Here is a 27,450-nt window from a genome sequence, read left to right on the forward strand (position 1 = left end):
ATTCTTTCACGACCTTTAAAACCTCGTAGCTCAAGATCTGGAGTCGGAACTGGGTTTGGGTTAGGCTCCACCAACTACACAAGCTTGTTTATTCTGGAAAAAAAAGAAAAAAGGCAATAATTGTGATTCCTAGCTGCCAGGGTTGCTCCGAGATTTAAAGAGATGAGGGCTGTGAAATATGCTTTGTAAGCTGTGAAGAGTTAGTACAAAGAACAAATCTGCTCCTCTTTTACGATGCCACGAGGCATCGTAAAAGATAAGAGATCTTAGCTCCTATCAAGCATCAACGGAGCACGGCAGCAAGGGCTGCCCGAGTTCTTCTCTGGCTCCTCCCCCACCACACCGGCCCCGGCCCGGGTCAGAGGCGGCGGAGGCTCTGGCGCCGGGCCTCTCCTGCCTGCGGCCTGCTAGGGGTGAAATCCCGTGCTGGGGCGGGGCAGGCCCCGGCCGCCCAGTTCCTGATTCTATAAGCAGTGCCCGGGGCCCGGGGGCGCCACAGGCGCGGGCACCGCGGGCGGCGCAGGATGGGCCCGCGCAGCGCGGCGAGCCTGCCCCGAGGCCCCGGGCCGCGGAGGCCGCTCCTCCCCGCCGTCCTTCCGCTGCTGCTGCTGCTGCCGCCGCCGCCGGTCTCAGGCGCCGGGGCTGGCCGGCCGCCCCACCTCGTCTTCGTGCTGGCGGACGACCTGGGCTGGAACGACGTGGGCTTCCACGGCTCGGAAATCCGCACACCGCACCTGGACGCGCTGGCGGCCGCCGGGGTGCTGCTAGACAACTACTACACGCAGCCGCTGTGCACGCCGTCGCGGAGCCAGCTGCTCACCGGCCGCTACCAGGTACGCAGCGCCCCCGGCGGCCCGCGGCCGGCCCGCGAGCCTCTTAGAAATGGGTCTCGAGCCCTGGGCGGGTGCCGACCAGCCGGGATCGGTTCCCCGAACCGGGTCCCAAAGAGACGGCTTCTGGCCCTAGCAGCTCTGTACTTGCTTCGCTCAGGCCCGCAGCCCGCGGCGGCCTCTGCGCATGCCCGGCTCCAGGGCGCCGCTCTTCCCCCGGCGCCCCACCTCTCCGGGTGGTGTTTCTGTGTTACGTTTTCAAAAGGTCGGGGTGAAGGGGTTTCTGGGCAATGCCAGATGCGGGGCACTGCGAGTCAGTAGGCTGAAGGTCCGAATGGACTTTGCCGAGCGGTCTTGAAGTGGGAGGATGGAGAGCGAGCAGGCGGGGCACCCAGGAGTGAAGCAGAGAGAGATGGGGAGCCAGGAAAGCTGGGTGGGGAGGAGCGTTAAAACGAAGGAGAGCTCGCAGTGGGTGCGCTTTTGGTTTCTGTAAACCCAGCGGTCATAGGTTAGGACTGCCCGACCAAAGATTTATTTTTCCAAGTTCTCAGCAGCCCTGCAGTGAAAACCAAGTTGATTTTTCTTGGGCTGCTGACTTTCCCTTCAGATGTAACCTGTATTGGACTCCTCTGAGCATCTTCATTATCTCTTTTAAAACTTCTCTGTAGTTAACAGAGTAAAGTATATTTGTAGAGAGCACGCATACATTAGATAACGAAGAATATCAAGAACATTTGCATAGTGCTTTACTGTTTTTAAAGTTAATTCTTGAAACAGCCTGTGAGCTAGCTGTTATTTTTAATCCCCTTTTACACATTAGGCAGTAAACCTGTAGAGGTTCAATGACATGTTAAGAATTATTAATTGAAAAAAGTGCACAGTGTAAGAGTTGTGAATGAAATTTTATTTGGAGCAAGGTGAGGGCTATAGCCTGGGAGACAGCATTTCAGATAGCTCTGAGAAACTGCTCCAAAGAGGTGGGGGGAAAGGTCAGTGTTACATATGACTTTAGTGAAGGGGGTGCGTACGGTCAAGTACACGTTTTCGCGGAGGCCTGCTGCTAGTCACGAGGAGCAGATGTCACTGTTAATGATTTTAGTGCTTTTCTAGATATGAGGAGGTGCAAGAATTGGGCTGATAAAACCTTCTCCTGAAAATATCTAACTATCTGAAGGCCCGTCCTGCCAGTTTTTCCTGGAGCACAGAGCGCCTTGCTCCTGATCTCCACCCTGAACTCCTCTCGGAGGGGGGGTTGAAGGTCAGCGGCTGTAGTGGCCAGTGACTTAGTCCTTGTAGAGTCAGATGACAAGTGCCAGTTTTTAGTTGGCAGTATCACACAGCTAGAAAGTGGTAAAACTGGGTTTTGTGCCTTTCCTGCATCCACTAGTCATCTCAGGCCTCTAAAATTGGACTCTTCTTTTTTCTTAATCTGAATAAGATTGACATTTTGTGATTATGACCATGTTAAATATACAATAAACAGGTAGTTTGTATGCACTGTTTGTTCAACAGCCATACTTTGGGCCCTTACTGTGAAAGTCACAGGGATGTGCCTGAACCTTGCCCTCCCAAATCTGTGTTCATGTAGCCTTTCAGATCAACCCTAGCCTCATGTTGTCCTGAGATCAAGGGAAGGGAGGGTTCACTTGCAATAAAGATTAGCACAGTGGTCTGAAGACTTTTAGAAACAGAAATGATAGAGTTTTACTACGGAGTGAAAAGTAAGTCAAGGTTTGCAGTGGAGGTAAAGGATGGTTCCCTTCACCATCAGCCCTAAGTACTTTCCGCAATTCTAACTGGCTGCTACGTGGAATCAGGAATCTCTGCTCTGATGCAAATGTCACACTGGACACTTTGTAGGAGTACAAGAACGTCTGAATAAAGAAGGGAAAGGAGGGAAGACAGGGTCTGCCCAAATGGTTCTGCATTTGATCTGAAGTAAGAGAACTGAACTCAAATTGCAGAAGAATGGGAGGGCCATTCATTTCTCCAACTTCCTCCCTTCCAACAGTCTTGAAAAGGAAAACAAATACCACACTTAAAAAACTTGTTCAGACTGCTTTTGCCTCTGAACATCCTCCCTGATCAGTCACCAACATTCCATCCTGGGAAGAAACAAAACAAAACAAAAAAATGAGTATTTAGAGTACCCTGAGGTTAAGAAGTGAAGGTAGAGGCTGCTTATCCAAAAGTGTTTAGAGGCCAATCAGTGTAGCAAGCTAGCCTCCCCAAACATTTTGCTTGGCTTTTCTCCCCTGTTCTGTTTGAGTTCAAGAGACTCAATTAGAAATTACCTTTGGTTAGCAACCATCCTCTTTTAAAAGAGTCAGTATTTCTGGGAGAGCGAAGGAGCCTCACTGGCCTCAGATACTATATTCTGGTACCATTCTAAGCATTTTACATGTATTAGTTAATTTAACTCTTACAGCACCCCGATGAAGTAGGTACTACTATTATCATCTCTATCTGATAACAAAGAAACTGAGGAAGGGGTTAAGAAAGTTGCCCAGGGTCACAGGGCTGGTAAGTTGTGAATCAGGATTTGAACCAGGCAGTAGCTCTATAACCACTACACTACATCGCCTACTCAGAATTATTAAAAACATCATCGCAAGAGCTGCTTCCTATTTACTAACTAATCTCTCTTATTTTTTGACATATAGGTCATTCCTAAACATCTCGATGAAAAAAATTAACCCATTAGATTTCAAGTTAGGAATTCCTTATGTTAAATGTAAAGTGAAAATGGGGAGAGAGGTTTCATTTCAAAATGAGTCATGTGTTGTGCATAATTTTAGACAATAAAATGAGGAAATTTGTTGACTATTTCAAAATTAGGTACTTGAAAGAACTGCTTAATAGTCGTATCTGTGAACCTAACAATCATGCTTTAATAGAGGTGCCACCTTCCTTAATCATCTAACTTTAGATTAGAAAAGTGCAAAGTGATAAACAAGTTTTGACTGATTGAATTTTGTATTCCCAATAAATGCTGAATTTTAGGTTTTTAGCTTATAAGAGTATTTAGTGAAGAGGACCAGTTAAGAGTTGTGAGATGTGGATTTCAGTCTTTGCCATGTCAGCCTTCAGACTCTGACCTCGAAGGACATCATTTTCCATGTCTGTAAAATACTGGAGTTGGGCTGAACTCTAAGGCTCTTTCTAGCTGTAAATGTTTTTGACTCGATGGCTCCTGTGTTCACTAGAGCAAGTTTCTAACTTGTCAAAAGCACATTATCTACCCACTGTCTCCATCTACTGGTAGAAAGAGAGATTAATCTTGCCCAGCACTGCCTTACAAGTTGCACGAGCTGCTTGCTGCGCGGCTAGGCACTTGTTTAAAAAGGAACATGAATTCAACCTTTTATATTGAGACGTTTAATTGTTCCGAATCCTCACATTTGAACCTTTTAAAACTTGCATACGTTGGTGAAAAATTCATAGAGTTTAGATGGAGGGGAGAGGGAGATTGATCAGCAGATGAACTAAGTAGTTACTGGTAATCCAGGAACTAAAATTCAGGTCTCAATATACTTAAGTTAGTTTTCTTCCCACAGCATTATGACTCATTCATTCATTATTTTAAAAATATTTTATAAAATCTATATTTTATTTACATTTTGAATAGGAAATCCATTCACATGGTTTAAAAACTCAAAAGTTTCAAAAATCTCTCCCTATACACAGGTGTATGTGCACACACACACACACACACACACACACATTCTGTTCCTTAGGCATACAGTTACCTATCTTTGGAGGCAAACAACACTATGTAAATTGTATATATCCTTCCAAAAGTATTTTATGCATATACAAGCAAATATATATGTAGATATTCATCCCTCTCCTTTGATTTGAATGGTAGCATACTCTTTTTTGGGGGGTTCTTTTTTTTTTCAATTTCAATGAAATGTAATTGACATACAGCACTGTGTAAGTTTAAGGTGTACAGCATAATGACTTGATGAACATGCACCATGAAATGATTACCATGGTAAGTTTAGTGAACAACCATCATCTCATAAAAAAGAAAAGAAAAAAATTTTTCCTGTGATGAGAACACTTAGGGTTCACTCTTTTAACAACTCTCATATATAACATGCAGCCGTGTTAATTGTATTTATCATGTTGTACATTACTTCCTTAGTATTTATTTATCTTATAACTGGAAGTTTGCACCTTTTGACTACCTTCATCCAATCTATCCTCCCCCCCACCTCTGCTAACCACAAGTCTGATCTCTATTTCTGTGTATGTTTGTTTGTTGGAGTATAACTGACCTATAACACTACATTAGTTCCTAGTATACAGCATAGTGATTCCCTATTTCTACAAATTCCAAAATGATCAGAATGATAGCATACTCTTCACAATGTTTTGTACCTCATTTTTTTTAACTTAACATTTGAAATAATTTCATATTGTTACATAAAGAGCATCCTCATTAGTTTTTATGGCTGTATAATATTTTGGTAGATGGATATATCATAATTTATTTAACTAGTCACAGAATGATGGACATGCAGGTTGTTTCCAGCCTTTTGATATATCAGAGAATGCTGAAGTCAATACCTTGTACCTATGTCATTTTGCACATGTTTGAATATATATATGTAGGGTAAATTCTTAGAAGAGGAATTTTCTGGGTTTAAGTGTAGAGGCATTTGTAATTTGGATAAATATTGCAAAATTATACTTCAGTAGGTTGTATCAATCTACGTTCTTACCAGCAATATATGATATGCTTATTTCCCTATATATGTATTTTTAAGTTATATTTCACATGCCACAAGATTAATCATTTTAAATATATAAGTCATTGGTTTTTCATATATCCACAAGGTGGTGCAACCATCACCACTGTCTAGTTTCAGAACATTTCCATCACCCCAGATGAAACCCATTAGCAATTCCTCCCCATTCTCCTCTTGCCTTAATTCCTGGCAGCCACTGATCTACTTTCTATCTCTGTGGATTTGCCTATTTTGGACATTTCATATAAAATGGACTCATACAATAGATGTCCTTTCATCCATGTTGTAATATGTATTATTCCTTTTCATGGCTGAATAATATCCCATTGTGTGAATACACCAACATTTTATTTATCCGTTCATCAGTTGATGGACATTGGATTGTTCCATTTTTTGTCTATTATGAATAATGCCACTGTGAACATCCATGTAGAAGTTTTGTATGAACATATATATTTTTTTCTGTTTTCTAGGGTATATACTTAGGAGTAGAATGCTAGATCATATGGCAACTCTATGTTTAACTTTTTGAGGGACTGCCAAACTGTTTCCATAGCAGCTGTACCATTTTGCATACCCATCAACAATGTATGTGGGTTCTAATTTCCTCACCTCCTTGCCAACACTTTATATATTCTGGATACTAAACCCTTTTCAGATATATGATTTGTATTTGTATCCTTATGTTTATCCTATGCCAGTACTACATTGTCTTTGTTAGGACAGAGTTAGGACAGTTGTGTAAGAGTACCAACTTGCAACACATAGCAAATAAGACTTAGAGATCTAATGCACAGCATAGTGAATACAGACAATAATATTGTATTATAACCATTGAACTTGCTAGGAAACTGGAACTTAATGATTCCAACCTGTAAAAGAAAGGATAATTATAAAATATGATAGAAGTGCTAATTATCACTACAATGGCAATCCTATCATAATGTATAAATGTATCAAATTAACATGTGTTGCACCTTAAATTTATACAATGTTTTACATCAAATATATTTCAATAAAAAACACACACATCCTAAGCCAGGGATTGTGAGTTCGTGTCCCACCTGGGGTACCAAAAAAATAAAAACTAAAAACCACATATAATAAAGATGTTTATAAGAGTGGGAGAATAATAAAAATACTTCAGCTTTTCTAATAGAATTTTCATACCCCTTTTAGTTCAAACAAAAGACTTGAAAATACTGAATTTCCTTATTCTTACAAATTGACTTTATTCAGCACAAAATGTTCATTACACCTCTGCACTCCTAGTTCACATTTTAAGCGTGGTTGTCTGTTCTCAGGTCCGGCTTCTCCATGACATTGCCTCACTTGTCTCTGACCTGGAGAAGCACCTGGTGTTGAGCAAGTAAATGAATGAACGTGCTAAGTGTTTTAACACCTGTGCGTTTCCTGAAAGAGCTCACTGTCTTAACTGCTTAGGGTTGACAGGTCATTTCTAGTGCCCTGGCTTCCTTTTTAAGAAATTTAAAAGGTGAAAGGGTAACAAAACTGGTAGGCCTTAGTAGAAACACTTCCTTCTGGGAAAAAAAAAGAGTAAAGTAACTTTGGTCCTCACCTGGGAACATTCTTACCTTGGGACCTGAGGGGGCCACTCCACCAGAACTCTGAAACCTTGGCAGAGGTTAGAAGCAATGAAAGATGACGCCAAGGTTTCATTCTTAAGGGACCCACGCCACATTTCTCTTAATCACATTGACAAATGGACAAGACACTTTCACGCCTTTTCACTCACACCTGAAGCAGAACCTTGAACAGGAATTCTAGGAAGGAGGCTGTGCGGGAGCATTGTGGGTAATTTTTGACTTTTGCTTCAAGTTTGCTTGAAGAATGTGAGCAGGGAAAACCCACGGCTGCAGGGAGAATAGGGCATTGCATACTGTGGCGTGAAAGAGGAAGCCGTTCTGCCTGGGGTTGCCTTCACCTCCCTGCTGCTTTTTCTCATTGTCTTCAGTATCCTGCCTGCCCTCCAAGTGCTTGCCTCTCAGTGTCTCTTGTCCCTGGTTACCTTTCCCTGGACTCTAAGATTAGAAGTGGGGCAAAGAGGAGTCAAGAGTTGGAAGAAAGGGGTGAGTCTTGGGGAAAGATGTAGTCATTAGGAGTGTTCATATGACTTCCTGGCAAAGGCATCCAAGGCGTGAGTGATAAGAGGAGCATGTAGTCCAGAGGCCATAGGTGCCTCCAAAGATAAAGAACTTGCTAGTCTTTATCCCTGTGCTCATTTAAGAGGAGAAGTAAAGGATGCATCAGCTCCATACTGATAAGCAAGATGGCCACCTGCTAAAACACATCAGGGTTTTAACGCAGAGAACCCTGGGGATGACTTGCTGTGATGGGTCTTCTGTTTTGCTGAAGCCAGGTGTCCTTCCTAAGCCTAGCCAGAGCCCAGGAGCATTTTCCCAAAACGAAAGGGGCAGCTGGAGGCCTTAGTCTGCAAGTGTTGAAGATACTGGAAAAAAAAAAAAAATCTGATCTTTACCTTTTTACTTCCCAAGTAACTGGAAAAGAGGAAATAGGAAATAAGTTTGGGGTTGAGTGGAATATGACCCATTGACTTATGGGAATTTTTGGTTGATTGACATTTGAGGTTTATTATTCCAAGAATCACTTTGAGCATAAGCTGTTACTGTCTGGTAACTCTGCTTTTGTTCCCTTAAGCATATCACTTTTCTAAAAAGTCTTTTTCCTCCATATTTTCCTTCCTTCTCATTTTGGACTTTTGGTTGGATTTATAATTTAAACAGAGAAAGGCAGTAAAACAGTTTTTGCCTTGTTTATTCCTTTTACAAACAGCATCCCTTTGTGGTTTAGTCAGATTTACACTCTTTGCTAATCAGCACCAAAATAAATAGACCTTTAAAACTGCTAGTGATACCAGCCAGCTCTGCAGCCTGAGTTCTGAAGGACCAGGCCAGATGGCAAAGCCAGGCCCCTAACACACATAATGTGTGTTCTGTAGCTCTTGGCTTCAGCAGCATGGGCAGCTGATGGCTTTTTAGAAGGTTTAGGGGGAAGTGAGCAGATTCTCCACTATCCATTTGTTCTGTGGGGCATCTCCAGGGATAAACCCTAAGGTGGCCTGAGTGGTACTTGACCATGGTTAAAACCTGTACTGTTCTGGCCCAGGCCCAGGCTGGCAGTTCCGAACTCCTGGCCAGCCACCAGCCTGTTCTGTGATTGTGTTCTGGTCATGAAGCTTCCCTCTAGGCTCTCTGGTGTATAAAGTGGAATAGTAGAGCTGCCTGTTTTTCTGGTTTTTCAAGTATTGCAGGAGGAGGTATTGCACAAATACATGGTTGCAATGAGTTCATCTTGCACAGGTCAGACTGACAGGATAGAATCTTCCTCTGTTCATCTGGAAGTTATCTCAACGCTATTGAGGTTTGGAGAGAAATAGCATCCATTGCCACGTATGTAGCAGTGGGTCACCTGGCCCCTGGGAGAGTTTATTGTAAGTGTAGCTGAAATAAAGAGGTTCTGATGTGGGAACCATCTTCCTCCTCCCCCCTTCAGGAGAGTGGTTTTTTTCTTTTATGCTCATGAGACCACTCTGATAGTATATTCCAGGTCTACAGGGGACAGAATAACTTACAGGATCAAATAAATTTTTACATGCAACAAACCATGTAAACAAGGATTTCTCATCAGTTATCTCATAGAAAGAACTCAGAGACAAGCCAGGTCCTTTACTGAATTTGTAGACCCTTTGCCTTTGTGGAGGGAATCCTTGACAGTCAAGTAAAATCTTAAGAGAAGCTGTTTTTCAAAGATTTGGTTTAGTGAAGAAGAGATAGCTACATGTGGAAGAAAGAGAGTAGCCCCTTTGGACTTTCATGTATTATCTATAGAACCTCTCCATTCAACACCTACCCTCCAAACACTGAAGATGGGTGTTAGAATGAAATTGTTGTGAATGCTGTTGGGTTGCCAAAGTGACGCTTATTTTTTCTTTTGATTCTCCTTGGTGTCTTGTCATCCTTTCCCATGAAGCGTGGTGTGGCTCTCCAGTTCTGTGCTAAACTCAAGTGCTGGGTTGCAACCAGCTCTGCATTCATTCGCCTGTTTACTGCTTCTCTACACACTACAGTTTCCTTGCTTCAAACAGTGTTTGAACAGACCCAAAACATGTTTTTGGCCATCATCCAGACTTTGGCTTCCCCTCCCCCAGTAATGCCATGAAAATGTCCTGTTGAATAAATTCTCAGGAACTGAGAAGAATGTTCCCTACGCTGTGCGATTGCAGGTAATAGAGGCAGGCTTCAGCTGACCACCCGGTGTGGTGCCCATGTGGCCTCGGAAAAGTGAATCGCACAGCATCCCTTGGCAGGGCTTTAGAGTGATCGGAGGTCATTCTCCGCATGTGATGGATGACCTTTCCATTTAAAGAAATTTGCGCATAACATTCATTTCCACTGGGTCTTTTGAACTCCATAAAACATTATCCTTCTTTATCCTCTGCTGTTGCCAATTAGTATATATTATGAAGTTTTTTGAACCCGGGATTAATTTTCTATTGAGTAAACTTCTAGCGTTAACTGTGGACAGAATCCTTCTGTTATGTGAGGGATGTGGGTGTGTGTGCGTGTGTATGTTTAGAGAGCAATGTTTCCCTTTCCCAGCTTGGGTTTTGTAACATCCTTATTATTCAGGATCCCAGCTGGGAAAAGATGGCACATTCAAATTAGCATAATTTAGGGAGGGTTTATTTGCAAAGGGACTATTTGAAAAGGTATGAATGTGTGGGGGAAACACAAGACATAGTGTATAACCCACTGGAGCTGTTACTACCCCTAGACCAGGGGGAAGAAAGGAAAGAGGAGTGACCGGAACCTAGAAACAGAGTCCTGTAAAGAAGGCCACTTTTGGGATGGCCTGCAGGATACGGACAGCCTGGTAGCTCAGGGCCACTCACCTCTTCCCTCCTTCCAATCCCAGTCTGGGCTCCCCATTGGCTGAACCCAGTCAGAACCAGAAGGTGCAGGAGCCCTTTGATTTGGCCCCAGTAGGTCAACTTCCCAGGCTGGAGACAGGACAGAAGGCAGATTGGGGATTTGGAGGTCAAATGAAGGGCATCTGGCATATATCCCAATGAAGGTGTCCAGTTATTTCTAGGCAAAGTATAAAAATCTAAATAGAAAACTTAAACTCACTTTTATTTTTAAACAGCTTTATTGAGGTATAATTGACATGCAATAAACTACACGTATTTCAAGTATACAATTTGGTAAGTTTTGATATGTATATGCCTGTGAAGCCGTTACCACATAATCAAGATAGCGAACATATTATCACCTTCAAAATAAATCCACTTTAATTTAACATTTAAGATATTCCACATGGTTCTTTTAGGAGGGCATGGAAAGGTATTGTGAAATCAAGCAACAGCAGGGACAATTCCAAAGGTATTGGCTCTGGACAGACACACAAAAAAATGAAATTCAGGACAATGTCAAAGCTTATGAGAAAACTATTTAATAGTAAATAGCTTATAATAAATTAAAAAGAAAAGATGGTGAGTTTGAAGGGTTTTTGTTTTGTTTTTGTGTTTACTTTGTATCTGTTTATTGCCATGAATTTAAAACAAAACGAGGCAAAAATCTGTCTGGTCTGAGTAGTCAATATTTGAATCTGAAAAAATCAGTGATAAATCAGGATTTAATAGCACCAGCAGAACTATAGATTAGAACCAGCATACATGTCATTTGATGTTAATATGTACCACATCCCACTCCAGGGGGCAGGCCCAGGCTTAGGTGCATGTTCTGTATAATGCCACCTCATCTCCTCAAGAAAGTGTATTGAAATGTAGGTGAGAGGGCGTGATGTGTTATTGATGACAATGCTTACAGTATTACCGTGACAGTTGCTGAGTGTTTAGTGTACGGTTAGTGAAAGAGCTGGGATGCGATTTAATTCTCTGAGCTTCGGGCTCTTATGCTTTAAATTATAAAAGCAAGTAAATCATTTACAAACACATTTTGTTTTTACCATTTATTAATAATTGCTTGCTACCCACCTGACAGCCGATGGAGGCGCCAGAGAGTCATGGCTGGGTTGAGAACTGGCACTGTCAACCTTTGGTGTCCCCAGAGCCCCATTTATTCTAGGGAAATCAGGAGTGCCCAGTGAGTGCTAGGGAAAGCTAGTGTCGGTGAAGAATTAAATGTGAGACTCCACCCCGCTTCCTACAGAGAAGAGCACCTCCCTGGCTAAGCAAGGACAAGGGATTGGTGGGGGGGAGAGGGGTAACATCGTACGGAAGGGAGGGTCTGGGTAGGCAATGAGGGAAGCCACCAAGGACCCCCCTTGTGCACCAGCAGTGGGTGCAGTATCATCCCTCAGCACAGGAGCTGTGACAAGGGCCACACTGGTTTCCATGTGGCCTTCGAACTTACCTAGCAAGTTCAGGGCCTTTGCATTCTTATTCCTTATGCCTAGATTGCTCTGCCCCAAATTTTTGCAAGACTCTCTCTTACTCTCTTATTTCATTCAGATTTCTGCTCAAGTATCTCCTCCTCAAAGAAGCTTTCTTTTGCCATCCTCTCTAAAGAGTCACCTGTCACTATCTCCCTCTCTATTTTCCCCATAACAGTGATCACTGTCAGACTAACGTCCTTCTCTAACTTTTTTGGTTTTAGGACCTCTGTACATGCTTAAAAATTGAAGACCCCATAGAGCTTACGTTTGTGTGGTTATACCTTTCAAAATTTACTATGTCAGAAATTAAAATAGAAATTTTAAAATATTTTTATTCATTGAAAAACAGCAATAATAATTCCATTACATATTAATGTAAATAACTTGGGGAAAATAACTGTATTTTTCAAAACGAGAATTACACAAGAAGAATGACGTTGTTTTATACTTTTTTACTTTAATTTTTTTTATACAGCAGGTTCTTATTAGTTATCTATTTTATACACATCAGTGTATACATGTCAATCCCAATCTCCCAATTCATCACACCCGCCACACCTTGCTTTCCCCTCTTGGTGTCCATATGTTTGTTCTCTACATATGTGTCTCTGTTTCTGCCTTGCAAACTGGTTCATCTGTACCATTTTCCTAGGTTCCACATATATGTGGTAATATACAATATTTGTTTTTCTCTTTCTGACTTACTTCACTCTTACTTCACAGTCTCTAGGTCCATCCATGACTCTATAAATGACCCAATTTCATTCCTTTTTATGGCTGAGTAATATTCCATTGTATATATGTACCACATCTTCTTTATCCATTCATCTGTCAATGGGCATTTAGGTTGCTTCCATGTCCTGGCTATTGTAAATAGTGCTGCAATGAACATTGCGGTACATGTGTCTTTTTGAATTATGGTTTTCTCTGGGTATATGTCCAGTAGTGGGATTGCTGGGTTATATGGTAATTCTATTTTTACTTTTTTGTTTGTTTGTTTGTTTGTTTTTTTGCCATACGCGGGCCTCTCACAGTTGTGGCCTCTCCCGTTGTGGAGCACAGGCTCCGGACGCACAGGGTCAGCGGCCATGGCTCACAGGCCCAGTCGCTCCATGGCATGTGGGATCCTCTCGGACTGGGGCACGAACCCGTGTCCCCTGCATCAGCAGGCAGACTCTCAACCACTGTGCCACCAGGGAAGCCCTACTTTTAGTTTTTTAAGGACCCTCCATACTGTTCTCCATAGTGGCTGTATCAATTTATATTCCCAGCAACAGTGCAAGAGGGTTCCCTTTTCTCCACACCATCCCCAGCATTTGTTGTTTGTGGATTTTCTGCTGATGCCCATTCTAACCAGTATGAGGTGATACCTCATTGTAGTTTTGATGTGCATTTCACTAATAATTAGTGATGTTGAGCAGCTTTTCATGTGCCTCTTGGCCATCTGTATGTCTTCTTTGGAGAAATGTCTATTTAGGTCTTCTGCCCATTTCTTGATTGGGTTGTTTGTTTTTTTAATTGAGCTGCATGAGCTGTTTATATATTTTGGAGATGAATCCTTTGTCCGTTGATTTGTTTGCAAATATTTTCTCCCATTTTGAGGGCTGTCTTTTCGTCTTGTTTACAGCTTCCTTTGCTGTGCAAAAGCTTTGAAGTTTCATTAGGTCCCATTTGTTTATTTTTGTTTTTATTTCCATTACTCTAGGAGGTGGGTCAAAAAAGAGCTTACTGTGATTTATGTCAAAGAGTGTTTTTCCTATGTTTTCTTCTAAGAGTTTTATAGTGTCCAGTCTTACATTTAGGTCTTTTATCCACTTTGAGTTTATTTTTGTATATGGTGTTAGGGAGTGTTCTAATTTCATTCTTTTACATGTAGCTGTCCAGTTTTCCCAGCACCACTTATTGAAGAGACTGTCTTCTCCATTGTATATCCTTGCCTCCTTTGTCATAGATTAGTTGATCATAGGTGCGTGGGTTTATCTCTGGGCTTTCTATCCTGTTCCATTGATCTATATTTCTGTTTTTGTGCCAGTACCATATTCTTTTGATTACTGTAGCTTTGTAATATAGTCTGAAGTCAGGGAGTCTGATTCCTCCAGGTCTGTGTTTTTCCCTCGAGATTGCTTTGTCTATTTGGGGTTTTTTGTGTCTCCATACAAATTTTAAGATTTTTTGTTCTAGTTCTGTAAAAAATGCCACTGGTAATTTGATAGGGATTACAGTGAATCTGTAGATTGCTTTGGGTAGTATAGTCATTTTCACAATATTGATTCTTCCAATCCAAGAACATGGTATTTCTCTTCATCTGTTTGTGTCATCTTTGATTTCTTTCATCAGTGTCTAATACTTTTCTGAGTACAGGTCTTTTACCTCCTTATGTAGGTTTATTCCTAGGTATTTTATACTTTTTGTTGCAGTGGTGAATAGGATTGTTCCCTTAATTTGTCTTTCTAATAGTAATAGAAGAGATTTCTGTGCATTAATTTTGTATCCTGCAACTTTACCAAATTCATTGATTAGCTCTAGTAATTTTCTCATGGCATCTTTAGGATTATCTATGTATAGTATCAAGTCATCTGGAAACAGTGACAGTATTACTTCTTCTTTTCCAATTTGTATTCCTTTTCTTTCTTTTTCTTCTCTGATTGCCGTGGCTAGGACTTCCAAAACGATGTTGAATAATAGTGGCGAGAGTGGACATCCTTGTTGCTGATCTTCGAGGAAATGCTTTCAGTTTTTCAACATTGAGAATGATGCTTGCTGTGGGTTTGTCATATATGGCCTTTATTATGTAGAGGTAGGTTCCCTCTATGCCCACTTTCTGGAGAGTTTTTATCATAAATAGGTGTTGAATTTTGTCAAAAGCTTTTTCTGCATCTATTGAGATGATCGTATGGTGTTCAGTCTTCAGTTTGTTAATATGGTGTATCACATTGTTTGATTTGTATATATTGAAGAACCCTTGCATCCCTGGGGTAAATCCCACTTGATCACGGTGTATGATCCTTTTAATGCGTTATTGGATTCTGTTTGCTAGTACTCTTGAGGATTTTTACGTCTATATTCATCAGTGATATTGATCTGTAATTTTCTGTTTTTGTAGTATCTTTGTCCGGTTTTGGTATCAGGGTGATGGTGGCCTCATACAATGAGTTTGGGAGTGTTCCTTCCTCTGCAATTTTTTGGAAGACTTTAAGAAGGATGGGTATTAGCTCTTCTCTATTGGCATAGAGTTGCCTGTAGTAGTCTCTTATGATGCTTTGTATTTCTGTGAAGTCCATTGTAACTTCTCTCTTTTATTTCTAATTTTATTGATTTGAGTCCTCTCCCTCTTTTTCTTATTGAGTCTGGCTAAAGGTTTACCAATTTTGTTTATCTTTTCAAAGAACCAGCTTTTAGTTTTATTGATCTTTACTGTTGTTTTATTTGTTTCTGTCTCATTTATTTCTGCTCTGATCTTTATGATTTCTTTCCTTCTGCTAACTTTTGGTTTTGTTTGGTCTTCTTTCTCTACTTCCTTTATGTGTAAGGTTGGATTGTTTATTGGAGATTTTTCTTGTTTATTGAGGTAGGATTGTATTGCTCTAGATTTCCCTCTTAGAACTGCTTTTGCTGCATTCCATAAGGTTTGGATCATCGTGTTTTCGTTGTCATTTGTCTCTAGGTATTTTTTAATTTCCTCAGCCATCTCTTGGTTATTTAGTAACGTATTGTTTAGCCTCCATGTGTTTGTGTTTTTTACGTTTTTTATCCTGTAATTGAGTTCTAATCTTATAGCGTTGTGGTCAGAAAAGATGCTTGATATGATTTCAGTTTTCTTAAATTTACCGAGGCTTGATTTGTGACCCACGATGTGATCTATCCTGGGGAATGTTCCATGTGCACTTGAGAAGAAAGTGTAGTCGGCTGTTTTGGGATGGATTGTCCTATAAATGTCAATGAAATCTACCTTGTCTATTGTGTCATTTAAAGCTTTTGATTCCTTATTATATTCTGTCTGGATGATCTGTCCCTTGGTGTAAGTGAGATGTTAAAGTCCCCCACTATTATTGTGTTACTGTCGATTTCCTCTTTTATAGCTGTTAGCATTTACCTTATGTATTGAGGTGCTCCTATGTTGGGTGCATATATATTTATAATTGTTATATCTTCTTCTTGGATTGATCCCTTGATCATTGTGTAGTGTCCTTCCTTGTCTCTTCTAACATTCTTTATTTTAAAGTCTATTTTATCTGATATGAGTATTGCTACTCCAACTTTCTTTTGATTTTCATTTGCATGGATTATGTTTTTCCATCCCCTCACTTTCAGTCTGTATGTGTCCCTAGGTCTGAAGTGGGTCTGTTGTAGACAGCATATATATGGGTCTTGTTTTTGTATCCATTCAGTGAGCCTGTGTCTTTTTGTTGGAACATTTAACCCATTCACATTTAAGGTAATTATCAATTTGTATGTTCCTATTACCATTTTCATAATTGTTTGGGGTTTGTTTTTGTAGGTCCTTTTCTTCTTTTGTGTTTCCCACTGAGAGAAGTTCCTTTAGCATTTGTTGTAGAGCTGGTTTGGTGGTGCTGAATTCTCTTATCTTTTGCTTGTCTGTAAAGCTTTTGATTTCTCCATCGAATCTGAATGAGATCTTTGCTGGGTAGAGTAATCTTGGTTGTAGGTTCTTCCGTTTCATCACTTTAAATATATCGTGCCACTCCCTTCTGGCTTGTAACGTTTCTGCTGAGAAATCAGCTGTTAACCTTATGGGATTCCCTTGTAAGTTGTCATTTTTCCCTTGTTGTTTTCAATAATTTTTCTTTGTCTTTAATTCTTGTCAATTTGATTACTATGTGTCCTGGCGTGTTTCTCCTTGGAATTATTCTGCCTGGGACTCTGTGCTTCCTGGACTTGGGTGGCTATTTCCTTTCCCATGTTAGGGAAGTTTTTGACTATAATCTCTTCAAATATTTTCTCGGGTCCTTTCTCTCTCTCTTCTCCTTGTGGGACCCCTATAATGCAAATGTTGGTGCGTTTAATGTTTTCCCAGAGGTCTCTTAGGCTGTCTTCATTTCTTTTCATTCTTTTTTCTTTATTCTGTTCTGCGGCAGTGAATTCCACCATTCTTTCTTTCAGGTCATTTATCCATTCTAATGCATCAGCCATTCTGCTATTGATTCCTTCTAGTTTATTTTTCATTTCAGTTATTGTATTGTTCATCTCTGCTTGTTTGTTCTTTAATTCTTCTAGGTCTTTGTTAAACATTTCTTCCATCTTCTCGATCTTTGCCTCCAGTCTTTTTCCGAGGTCCTGGATCATCATCACTATCATTATTCTGAATTCTTTTTCTGGAAGGTTGCCTATCTCCACTTCATTTAGTTGTTTTTCTGGGGTCTTATCTTGTTCCTTCATCTGATACATTGTCCTCTGCCTTTTCATTTTGTCTATCTTTCTGTGAATGTGGTTTTCATTCCACAGGCTGCAGGATAGTAGTTCTTCTTGCTTGTGCTGTCTGCCCTCTGGTAGATGAGGCTATCTAAGAGGCTTGTGTAAGCTTCCTGATGGGAGGAACTGGTGGTGGGCAGAGCTGGCTGTTGCTCTGGTGGGCAGAGCTCAGTAAAACTTTAGTCCGCTTGTCTGCTGATGGGTGGTGCTGAGTTCCCTCCCTGTTGGTTGTTTGGCCTGAGGCGACCCAGCACTGGAGGCTACAAGCTCTTTGGTGGGGCCAATGGCAGACCCCGGGAGGGCTCACGCCAAGGAGTACTTCCCCGAACTTCTGCTGCCACTGTCTTTGTCCCTGTGGTGACCCACAGCCACCCCCCACCTCTGCAGGAGACCTTCCAACACTAGCAGGTAGGTCTGGTTCAGTCTTCTATGGGGGTCACTGCTCCTTCCCTCTGGGATCTGATACACACACTACTTTGTTCGTGCCCTCCACGAGTGAAGTCTCTGTTTCCCCCAGTCCTGTTGAAGTCCTGCAATGAAATCCCACTAGCCTTCAAATTCTGGTTTTCTGGGAATTCCTCCTCCCATTGCCGGACTCCCAGGTTGGGAAGCCTGACGTGGGGCTCAGAACCTTCACTCCAGTGGGTAATCTTCTGTGGTATAATTGTTCTCCAGTTTGTGAGTCACCCATCCAGCAGTTATAGGATTTGATTTTATTGTGATTGCACTCCTCCTACCATCTCATTGCAGCTTCTCCTCTGTCTTTGAATGTGGGATATCTCTTTTGGTGAGTTCCAGTGTCTTCCTGTCAATGCTTGTTCATCAGTTAGTTGTGATTCCGGTGCTCTCACAACAGGGAGTGAGCACACGTCCTTCTACTCTGCCATCTTGAACCAATCTCCTTGTTTTATATTTTTGTACATGTTTCCTATTAATAGAAGATAGCTAGATTGTTACATCTGCTTCTGCATTCAACCTGTGCAATACTGTTGACCCTTGAACAACATGGATTTGAACTGTGAGGGTCCACTTATACGTGGATTTTGTTCACTAAATACGTACTATGATGTTGCATGATCTGTGGTTGAATCCCTGGATGCAGCCAACTGTAAAGTTATACTTACATTTTCAACTGCACAGGGGTTAGTGCACCTAACCCCCAGTTGTTGAAAGGTCAACTGTATATTGTTTTGGTAAAAGTCACTGAAGAACATCTAGCCTCACACAGATATGTAGTTGAAAAAGAGAGGGTTTTTTTTTTTAAATAAATTTATTTTATTATTTATTTTTGGCTTCATTGGGTCTTCGTTGCTGTGCGTGGCTTTCTCTAGGTGCAGTGAGCAGGGGCTACTCTTCGTTGCAATGCGTGGGCTTCTCGTTGCGGTGCGCGGGCTTCTCTTGTTGTCCTGGCTTCTCTTGTTGCGGAGCATGGGCTCTAGGCATGCGGACTTCAGTAGCTGTGGCTCACAGGCTCTAGAGCGCAGGCTCAGTAGTTGTGGTGCACGGGCTTAGTTGCTCCGTGGCATGTGGGATCTTCCTGGACCAGGGCTCGAACCCGGGTCCCCTGCATTGGCAGGCGGATTCTTAACCACTGTGCCACCAGGGAAGTCCCCAAGAGAGGGTTATTTTAATAACCTTTTCATATAATTGTGGGTATTCTACTTTAATATTACACCAAGACTCAACACGTGATAATTTCTTAAAATTAGTTCTGTGGTGCTTTCACCCTGGTGATACTTGTGGGAGCCGCTCCTAACCTATGGATCAGATGGCCACTTTTTTTTTTTTTTAAGGAAAAGTTGGTCACTGTCTTTTGAAATTATGCTTTATGTAAGGTAGAATAAGAAATGCAAATCATTATCTTCATTATACCCTTTTAAAAAGTCAAGTCTTGAAAGATTATAGAAGCTTCTAATCAAACACCAACATCTCAGGTGCATAGAAATTGGAACACTTTTTCCTTGATAGATCCACACTTCATATTATGGCTACTTTTTTGAGGTAAGAAGTGAAAACTTAACAGTTTCTAACATAGTTCCTGGATAAATATTTGTTGAAACTATCTAATATTTGTTAGACTGTTTTTATTCATTTCTTTCAAATTCTTATTTATGTCTATTACCTTATTCGAATAAGTGAAAAAAATGCCTTTTAGAAATGCCTTAACCTGGTACAGAAATAGAATTAAACATTCATGTTTACACATATGTCCAGTAAATTAGGCAACCACTTTATCTGCTTGTTCAGAATGTTTCAACATCATTAATCCATAATTTTATGTTTATCTATTTTAAGATCCACACAGGTCTACAGCACCAAATAATCTGGCCCTGTCAGCCCAGCTGCATTCCTCTGGATGAAAAACTCCTGCCCCAGCTTCTAAAAGAAGCAGGCTACGCTACCCACATGGTCGGAAAATGGCACCTGGGAATGTACAGGAAAGAATGTCTTCCAACCCGCCGAGGATTTGATACCTACTTTGGTAATGGAAATGCACATGTTTCTTTAACAACTCTGGCCAACTGCAGCCGTCTCATAAAACACAGCCAAGTGTAATCAAATGAAATAACTGGAAATTTGAACAGAGTGAATCAGTCAGCACTGCCATGGGGCCACTGTCTAATGCCACAACCGTAAACATGGCTGTGCACTCAGCTCGTGATGGGACAGGCAGTTATCTTTGCCAGGGTTCTACATGCCACATAGGGGCCTTTGCAGAGTCTGCTACCTCCAAGTCAGAGACCACTCTACTCTTAGAGAACCTTATTACCAAAAGGGGATACAGATTGATTTTTTAAAAAAATTCCAGGCAAAACCCAATACAAGAATATTTCCTTCACAAAGGTTCAGGATCTTTTTTTCTCCTCATGAATTGTGTTCAAAGGTTTTATTTTGTTTTGTATTTCCTGGAGATGTTAAAGAAGACTCTTTTCCAATTGGCGTCCTTCTTTCCTTCTGTGAGATCTGTTTTTGAAATTACTAGATTGGGGAAGATAGATCAAATAAAGAAAATGGGAGGGTAAATAACAAATAGTAATAGGAAAGATACAAAATAATAAGTATTTTATGGATTTGATAGCCCTATAAAAATAAATATAAAGCCTACAGTTTTTTAAAAAAATATATACTCTATTTAAACCTGTTACAAACCATCTCTTAACAACCTATTTATCTATTTATCTTGCCAGGGGCTACATAGCTTTCTGTCAAGTTCTTTTCATATTTTGCTTTTTTTTTTAATTGGGGTGTAGCTGTTTTACAATGTTTGTTAGTTTCTACTGTACAGCGAAGTGAAGTAGAGTTCCCTGTGCTATACAGCAGGTTCTTATTAGATATCTATTTTATACATATTAGTGTATATACATCAATTGCAATCTCCCAGTTCATCCCACCTCTCACCCCCAACTTTCCCCCTCATATTTTGCTTTCCATCTAGCTATTCTGTTTTATCTGTCTAGCTGTTTAGCTCCCTACCTACCTCCCATTTGTCTCTTCATTTATTTACAAACTGCCATATACAAAAAGGAACACACAATGAAGATAAATTTTAAAAAAATAAATAGAATTGAAAAATCAGGGTGGGCTTCCCTGGTGGCGCAGTGGTTGGGAGTCTGCCTGCTGATGCAGGGGACACGGGTTCGTGCCCCGGTCTGGGAAGATCCCACATGCCACAGAGCAGCTGGGCCCGTGAGCCATGGCTGCTGAGCCTGCGCGTCCGGAGCCTGTGCTCCACAAGGGGAGAGCCCACAACAGTGAGAGGCCCGCGTACCGCAAAAAAAAAAAAAAAATCAGGGTGAGAGGAGGCGGAGTCAAGATGGCGGTATGGAAATAGGTGGAGTTAGTGTCTCCCCACAGCTAGGGCGCCTGCTGGCCACTGGTGGGGGACTCTGACATCCAAGGAGACAGGAGGAACCTAAAAGTGAACTGGTAGGATGTAAGGGGACTGAAGGGGGAGAAGTGGAGGCCAGACAGGATTGGCATCCCTGAGGCCAGGGAGATTAGGAGAGGCAGGCAGGCGGGGCCCTCTGGGAGAAGCGGGAGAGGAGTGGAGGGTGATTGCCCTGTTCACTCAGGCCCAGGGAGCCTGCTGAGCTCCCAGGCCTATCCCCTGCCCTCCAAAGCCCCCTCCAGGCTGCGTACGTTCTTGGGGGCATAGGAGGGAGGCTGGAGGCTGGGGAGATCAGGAGAGGCAGGCGGGAGGGGCTCTCCCAGACCAGAGGAGGAGGAGAGGAGAGGAGGGTGTTTGCCCTGCCCACTTGAGCCCAGGAAGGCTGCTGGACTCCCAGGTGAGGGCCCCTGCCCTGTGAGACCAGGGCTGGGGGGCACGCCTGGGCCCCTTATGTTCCTTGAGCCTAACCGTCCCCCCAACCGCACACCCTCCAGGGCCTTTTTCAGCCCTGTGGGTCCTGAGCATCAGCCCTGCCCACCACCCAAACCTCACCCTTGCTTAGCCCCCACCCTCCACAGCCAAGGCCTTCCCCCCAACCTTTTTTTCCCCTCCTTCTCTTTTTTTTACTATTGTGGTACTGTTGTATATTCCAGTTGTTGATTCATCTATATTTTTATTTTTATATTCTCCCTATCTGTTAGTTTTCTAGCCTAATTTTATTTATTACTTTGTTATTGTTCTTTTGGTTTTTCTTTTCTTTTTTTTGCCTCCCCAGGTGGCTTGCAGGATCTTGATTCACAAGCCCAGGGTCAGGCCGAAGCTCCTGCGGTGGGAGCTCTGAGTCTGAACCACTGGACTAACAGGGAACCTGAGACCACGGGGAATATTCATCAGAGTGAGGTCTCATGGAGTTCCTCATCTCAGGCAAGACCCAGCTCTACCCAATAGCCTACTAACCCTAGTGTTGGAAGCATCAGGTCAAACAACCAGTAAGACAGGAACACAATCCCACTTACTGAAAAAAAAAATGAGATGGCAAAAAAATATGTCACAGATGAAGGAGCAAGGTCAAAACCTATAAGGCCAAATAAATGAAGAAGAAATAGGCAATCTACCTGAAAAAGAATTCAGAGTAATGATAGTAAAGATGATCCAGAATCTCGAAAATAGAATGGACGCACAGATTGACAAAATACAAGAAATGTTTAACAAAGATCTAGAAGAACTAAAGAACAAACAGAGATGAACAACATAATAACTGAAATGAAAAATACACTAGAAGGAATCAGTAACAGAATAATTGAGGCAGAAGAATGAATAAGTGAGCTGGAAGTAACTGCCAAGGAGCAGAATAAAGAAAAAAGAATGAAAAGAATTGAAGACAATCTCAGAGACCTCTGGGACAACACTAAACGCACCAACATTTGAATCATAGGGGTCCCAGAAGAAGAGAAAAAGAAAGGGTCTGAGAAAATATTTGAAGAGTTTATAGTTGAAAACTTCCCTAACATGGGAGAGGAAATAGTCACCCAAGTCCAGGAAGCACAGAGAATCCCATACAGGATAAACCCTAGGAAAAACACACCAAGACACATATTAATCAAATTAACAAAAATTAAATTCAAAGAAAAAATATTAAAAGCTGCAAGGGAAAAACAAAAAATAACATACAAAGGAATCCGAACAAGGTAATCAGCTGATTTTTCAGTGGAAACTCTGCAGGCCAGAAGCAGGTGGAAGGATATACTTAAAGTGGTGAAAGAGAAAAACCTACAACCAAGATTACTCTACCTAGCAAGGATCTCATTCAGATTCGATGGAGAAGTCAAAAGCTTTTCAGACAAGCAAAAGCTAAGAGAATTCAGCACCAGTAAACCAGTTTTACAACAAATGCTGAGAAAACTTCTCTAAACGGGAAACACAAGAGAAGAAAAAGACCCACAAAAAACAAACCCAGAACAATTAAGAAAATGGTAATAAGAACATACATATCAATAATAACCTTGAATGTAAATGGATTAAATGTCCCAACCAAAAGACATAGACTGGCTGAATGGATACAAAGACAAGACCCATATATATGCTGTCTACAACAGACCCACTTCAGACCTAGGGACACATACAGACTGTAAGTGAAGCGATGGAAAAAGATATTCCATGCAAATGGAAATCAAAAGAAAGCTGGATTAGCAATACTTGTATCAGATAAAATAGACTTTAAAATAAAGACTGTTACAAGAGATAAGGAAGGATACTACATAATGATCAAAGGATCAATCCAAGAAGGAGATATAACAATTATAAATGTTTATGCACCCAACATAGGAGCACCTCAATATATAAGGCAAATGCTAACAACCATGAAAGGAGAAATCGACAGTAACACAATAATAGTAGGGGACTTTAACATCCCACCTACACCAATGGACAGATCATCCAAACAGAAAATAAATAAGGGAACACAAGCTTTAAATGACACAATAAATCAGATAGATCTAATTGATATTTATAGAACATTCCACCCCAAAGTGGCAGAATACACTTTCTTCTCAAGTGCACATGGAACATTCTCCAGGATAGATCACATCTTGGGTCACAAATCAAGCCTCGGAAAATTTAAGAAAATTGAAATCATATCAAGCATCTTTTCTGACCACAACGCTGTGAGATTGGAAATCAATTACAGGAAAAAACTGTAAAAAACCAAATACATGGAGGGTAATCAGTGTGCTAGTAAATAATCAAGAGATCACTGAAGAAATCAAAGAACAAATCAAAAAATACATAGAAACAAATGACAATGAAAACATGACAACCCAAAACCTATGGGATGCAGCAAAAGCAGTTCTAAGAGGGAAGATTATAGCTATGCAATCTCATCTTAAGAAAAAAGAAAAATCTCAAATAAACAATCTAACCGTACACTTAAAACAACTAAAGAAAGAAGAACAAAGAAAACCCAAAGTCAGTAGAAGGAAAGAAATCATAAAGATCAGAGCAGAAATGAATGAAATAGAAACAAAGAAAACAATAGCAAAGATCAATAAAACTAAAAGCTGGTTCTCTGAGAAGATAAACAAAATTGGTAAACCCTTAGCCAGACTCATCAAGAAAAAAAGGGAGAGGATGCAAATCAAAGTTAGAAATGAAAAAGGAGAAATGACAACTGACACTGCAGAAATACAAAGGATTATAAGAGACTACTGCAAACAACTATATGCCAATAAAATGGACAATCACGAAGAAATGGACAAATTCTTGGAAATGTACAATTTTCCAAGACTGAACCAGGAAGAATTAGAAAATATAAACAGTCCTATCACAAGTAATGAAATTGAAACTGTAATTAAAAATCTTCCATCAAACAAAAGTCCAGGACCAGATGGCTTCACAGGTGAATTCTATCAAACATTTAGAGACGAGCTAACACCCATCCCTCTCAAACTCTTCCAAAAAATTGCAGAGGAAGGAATACTCCCAAACTCGTTCTATGAGGTCACCATCACCCTGATACCCAAACCAGACAAAGACACTACGAAAAAAAGAAAATTACAGACCAATATCACTGATGAACACAGATGAAAAACTCCTGAACAAATAGTAGCAAACAGAATCCAACAGCACGTTAAAAGGATCACACACCATGATCAAGTGAGATTTATCCCTGGGATGCAAGGATTCTTCAATATGCGCAAATTAATCAATGTGATACACCATATTAACAAATTAAGGAATAAAAACCATATGATCATCTCAGTAGATGCAGAAAAAGCTTTTGACAAAGTTCAACACCCATTTATGATTAAAAAAAAAAACTCTCCAGAAAATGGGCATAGAGGGAACCTACCTCAACATAATAAAGGTCATATATGACAAACTCACAGCAAGCATCATACTCAGTGGTGAAAGCATTTCCACTAAGATCAGGAACAAGACAAGGATGTCCACTCTCACCACTGTTATTCAACATAGTTTTGAAAGTCCTAGCCACAGCAATCAGAGAAGAAAAAGAAAGAAAAGGAATACAAATTGGAAAAGAAGAAGTAAAACTGTCACTGTTTGCAGATGACATGATACTATACACAGAAAATCCTAAAGATGTCACCAGAAAGCTACTAGAACTAATCAGTGAATTTGGTAAGGTCGCAGGATACAAAATTAATGAACAGAAATCTCTGGCATTCCTATACACCAACAATGAAAAATCAGAAAGAGAAATTAAGGAAACACTCCCATTTACCGTTGCAACAAAAAGAATAAAATACCTAGGAATAAACCTACCTAAGGAGGCAAAAGAGTTGTACTCAGAAAACTATAAAACACTGAAAGAAATCAAAGATGGGGATTCCCTGGTGGTGCAGTGGTTGAGAGTCTGCCTGCCGATGCAGGGGACACGGGTTCGTGCCCCGGTCCGGGAAGATCCCACATGCCGCGGAGCGGCTAGGCCTGTGAGCCATGGCCGCTGAGCCTGCAGGTCCGGAGCCTGTGCTCCGCAACGGGAGAGGCCACAACAGTGAGAGGCCCACGTACCGCAAAAAAAAAAAAAAAAAAAAAAACTATGATGAGGTATCACCTCATGCCGGTCAGAATGGCCATTATCAAAAAATCTAGAAACAATAAATGCTGGAAAGGGTGTGGTGAAAAGGGAACTCTCTTGCACTGTTGGTGGGAATGTAAATTGATACAGCCACTATGGAGAACAGTATGGAGGTTCCTTAAAAAACTAAAAATAGAATTACCATATGACCCAGCAATCCCATTACTGGGCATATACCCCGCGAAAACCATAATTCAAAAAGACACATGTACCACAATGTTCATTGCAGCACTATTTACAATAGCCAGGGCATGGAACCAACCTAAATGTCCATTGACAGATGAATGGTTAAAGAAGATGTGGCACATATATACAATGGAATATTACTCAGCCATAAAAAGAAACGAAATTACTTGTAGTGAGGTGGATGGACCTAGAGTCTGTCATACAGAGTGAAATAAGTCAGAGAAAAACAAATACTGTATGCTAACACATATATATGGAATCTGAAAAAAAAATGGTACTGATGAACCTAGTTGCAGGGCAGGAATAAAGAGATAGACATAGAAAATGGACTTGAGGACATGGGGTGGGAGGGCGAAGCTGGGGCGAAGTGAGAGTAGCATTGACATAGCATCGACATACGTACACTACTGAATGTAAAATAGTTGGCTGGTGGGGAGCAGCAGCATAGCACAGGGAGACTGGCTCGGTGCTTTGCGACGACCTAGAGGGGTGGGATAGGGAGGATGGGAGGGAGGCTTAAGGGAAGCGGATATGGGGACATAGGTATGCATATGGCTGATTCGCTTTGTTGTGCAACAGAAACTAACACAGTATTTTGAATCAATTATACTCCAATAAAGATATATTTTTTAAAAACCAAGATGAATAGAAAAAGATGGAATAGTTGCTTGGCACCGAGTTATTTAAAAAAAAAAAAACCTGCCTGGCTGTAGCAGACTTCACATTCAACTCTGAGATTTGGGACTTCTTATGCTCAAAGCAAAAAAAAAAAAAAAAAAGCAGTCTATAAGTGTCACATTACTTATAAGTTAAATGGAAACCAGATGTTCAGGAAGAGTAAAGCATTTTCTGGCTCTTAGACCTGAGAGAAATTTCTCCTTTGGGAGAAGGTAAGGTGGCAGCATCCTCAAAAACATCATTTTAGTAATAAAATGGTGGTTGTCTTATAGATGTTTCTTGAGACATTCTCTTTTATTCAAGCTAGGACCAGAGCACCAAAGTACGTTTCAGTTCAAGTGACTATATGGGGCCCACACAGTGCAGTTGAAGCTCACAGCTCTATAGTGCCTAGTTCGAACCACAGTTTAAGTCGAGATGTAAGGACATCCAGACATGAGACACCGTGTGACCCACTCCCATCTGGGTTCTCTAGCAGACATTGCTTAATCAATAATGCATTCTTCCCTGATGAATCTGGATATATCCTCAGTATTCTTAAATAGCTGTTAAAAACAGGACTTGGGTATAAGACGTCTTAGTCATCTTGGAAATTCTAGAGGAAAAAACAGCCTCTATATCCTTTGACAATTTTCAATCAGGTCT

At 41.0% G+C, this 27,450-nt stretch overlaps 1 protein-coding gene across 1 annotated transcript in view; it reads left to right on the forward strand.

The window, feature by feature from the left end:
* The first annotated feature begins 367 nt into the window (after positions 1-367).
* The window catches only part of ARSB (arylsulfatase B), a 180,136-nt gene continuing 153,053 nt past the window's right edge, over positions 368-27,450 (forward strand). Inside the window, exons 1-2 of the mRNA XM_060009255.1 lie at positions 368-833; positions 19,751-19,937. Of these exons, the coding sequence (XP_059865238.1) occupies positions 525-833; positions 19,751-19,937 (496 nt within the window). The 5' untranslated portion in view covers positions 368-524. The remainder of the gene's footprint in view (positions 834-19,750; positions 19,938-27,450) is intronic.

This window comes from Delphinus delphis, chromosome 3 (assembly GCF_949987515.2).
Source record: "Delphinus delphis chromosome 3, mDelDel1.2, whole genome shotgun sequence".
NCBI classification, from domain to species: Eukaryota; Metazoa; Chordata; class Mammalia; order Artiodactyla; family Delphinidae; genus Delphinus; species Delphinus delphis.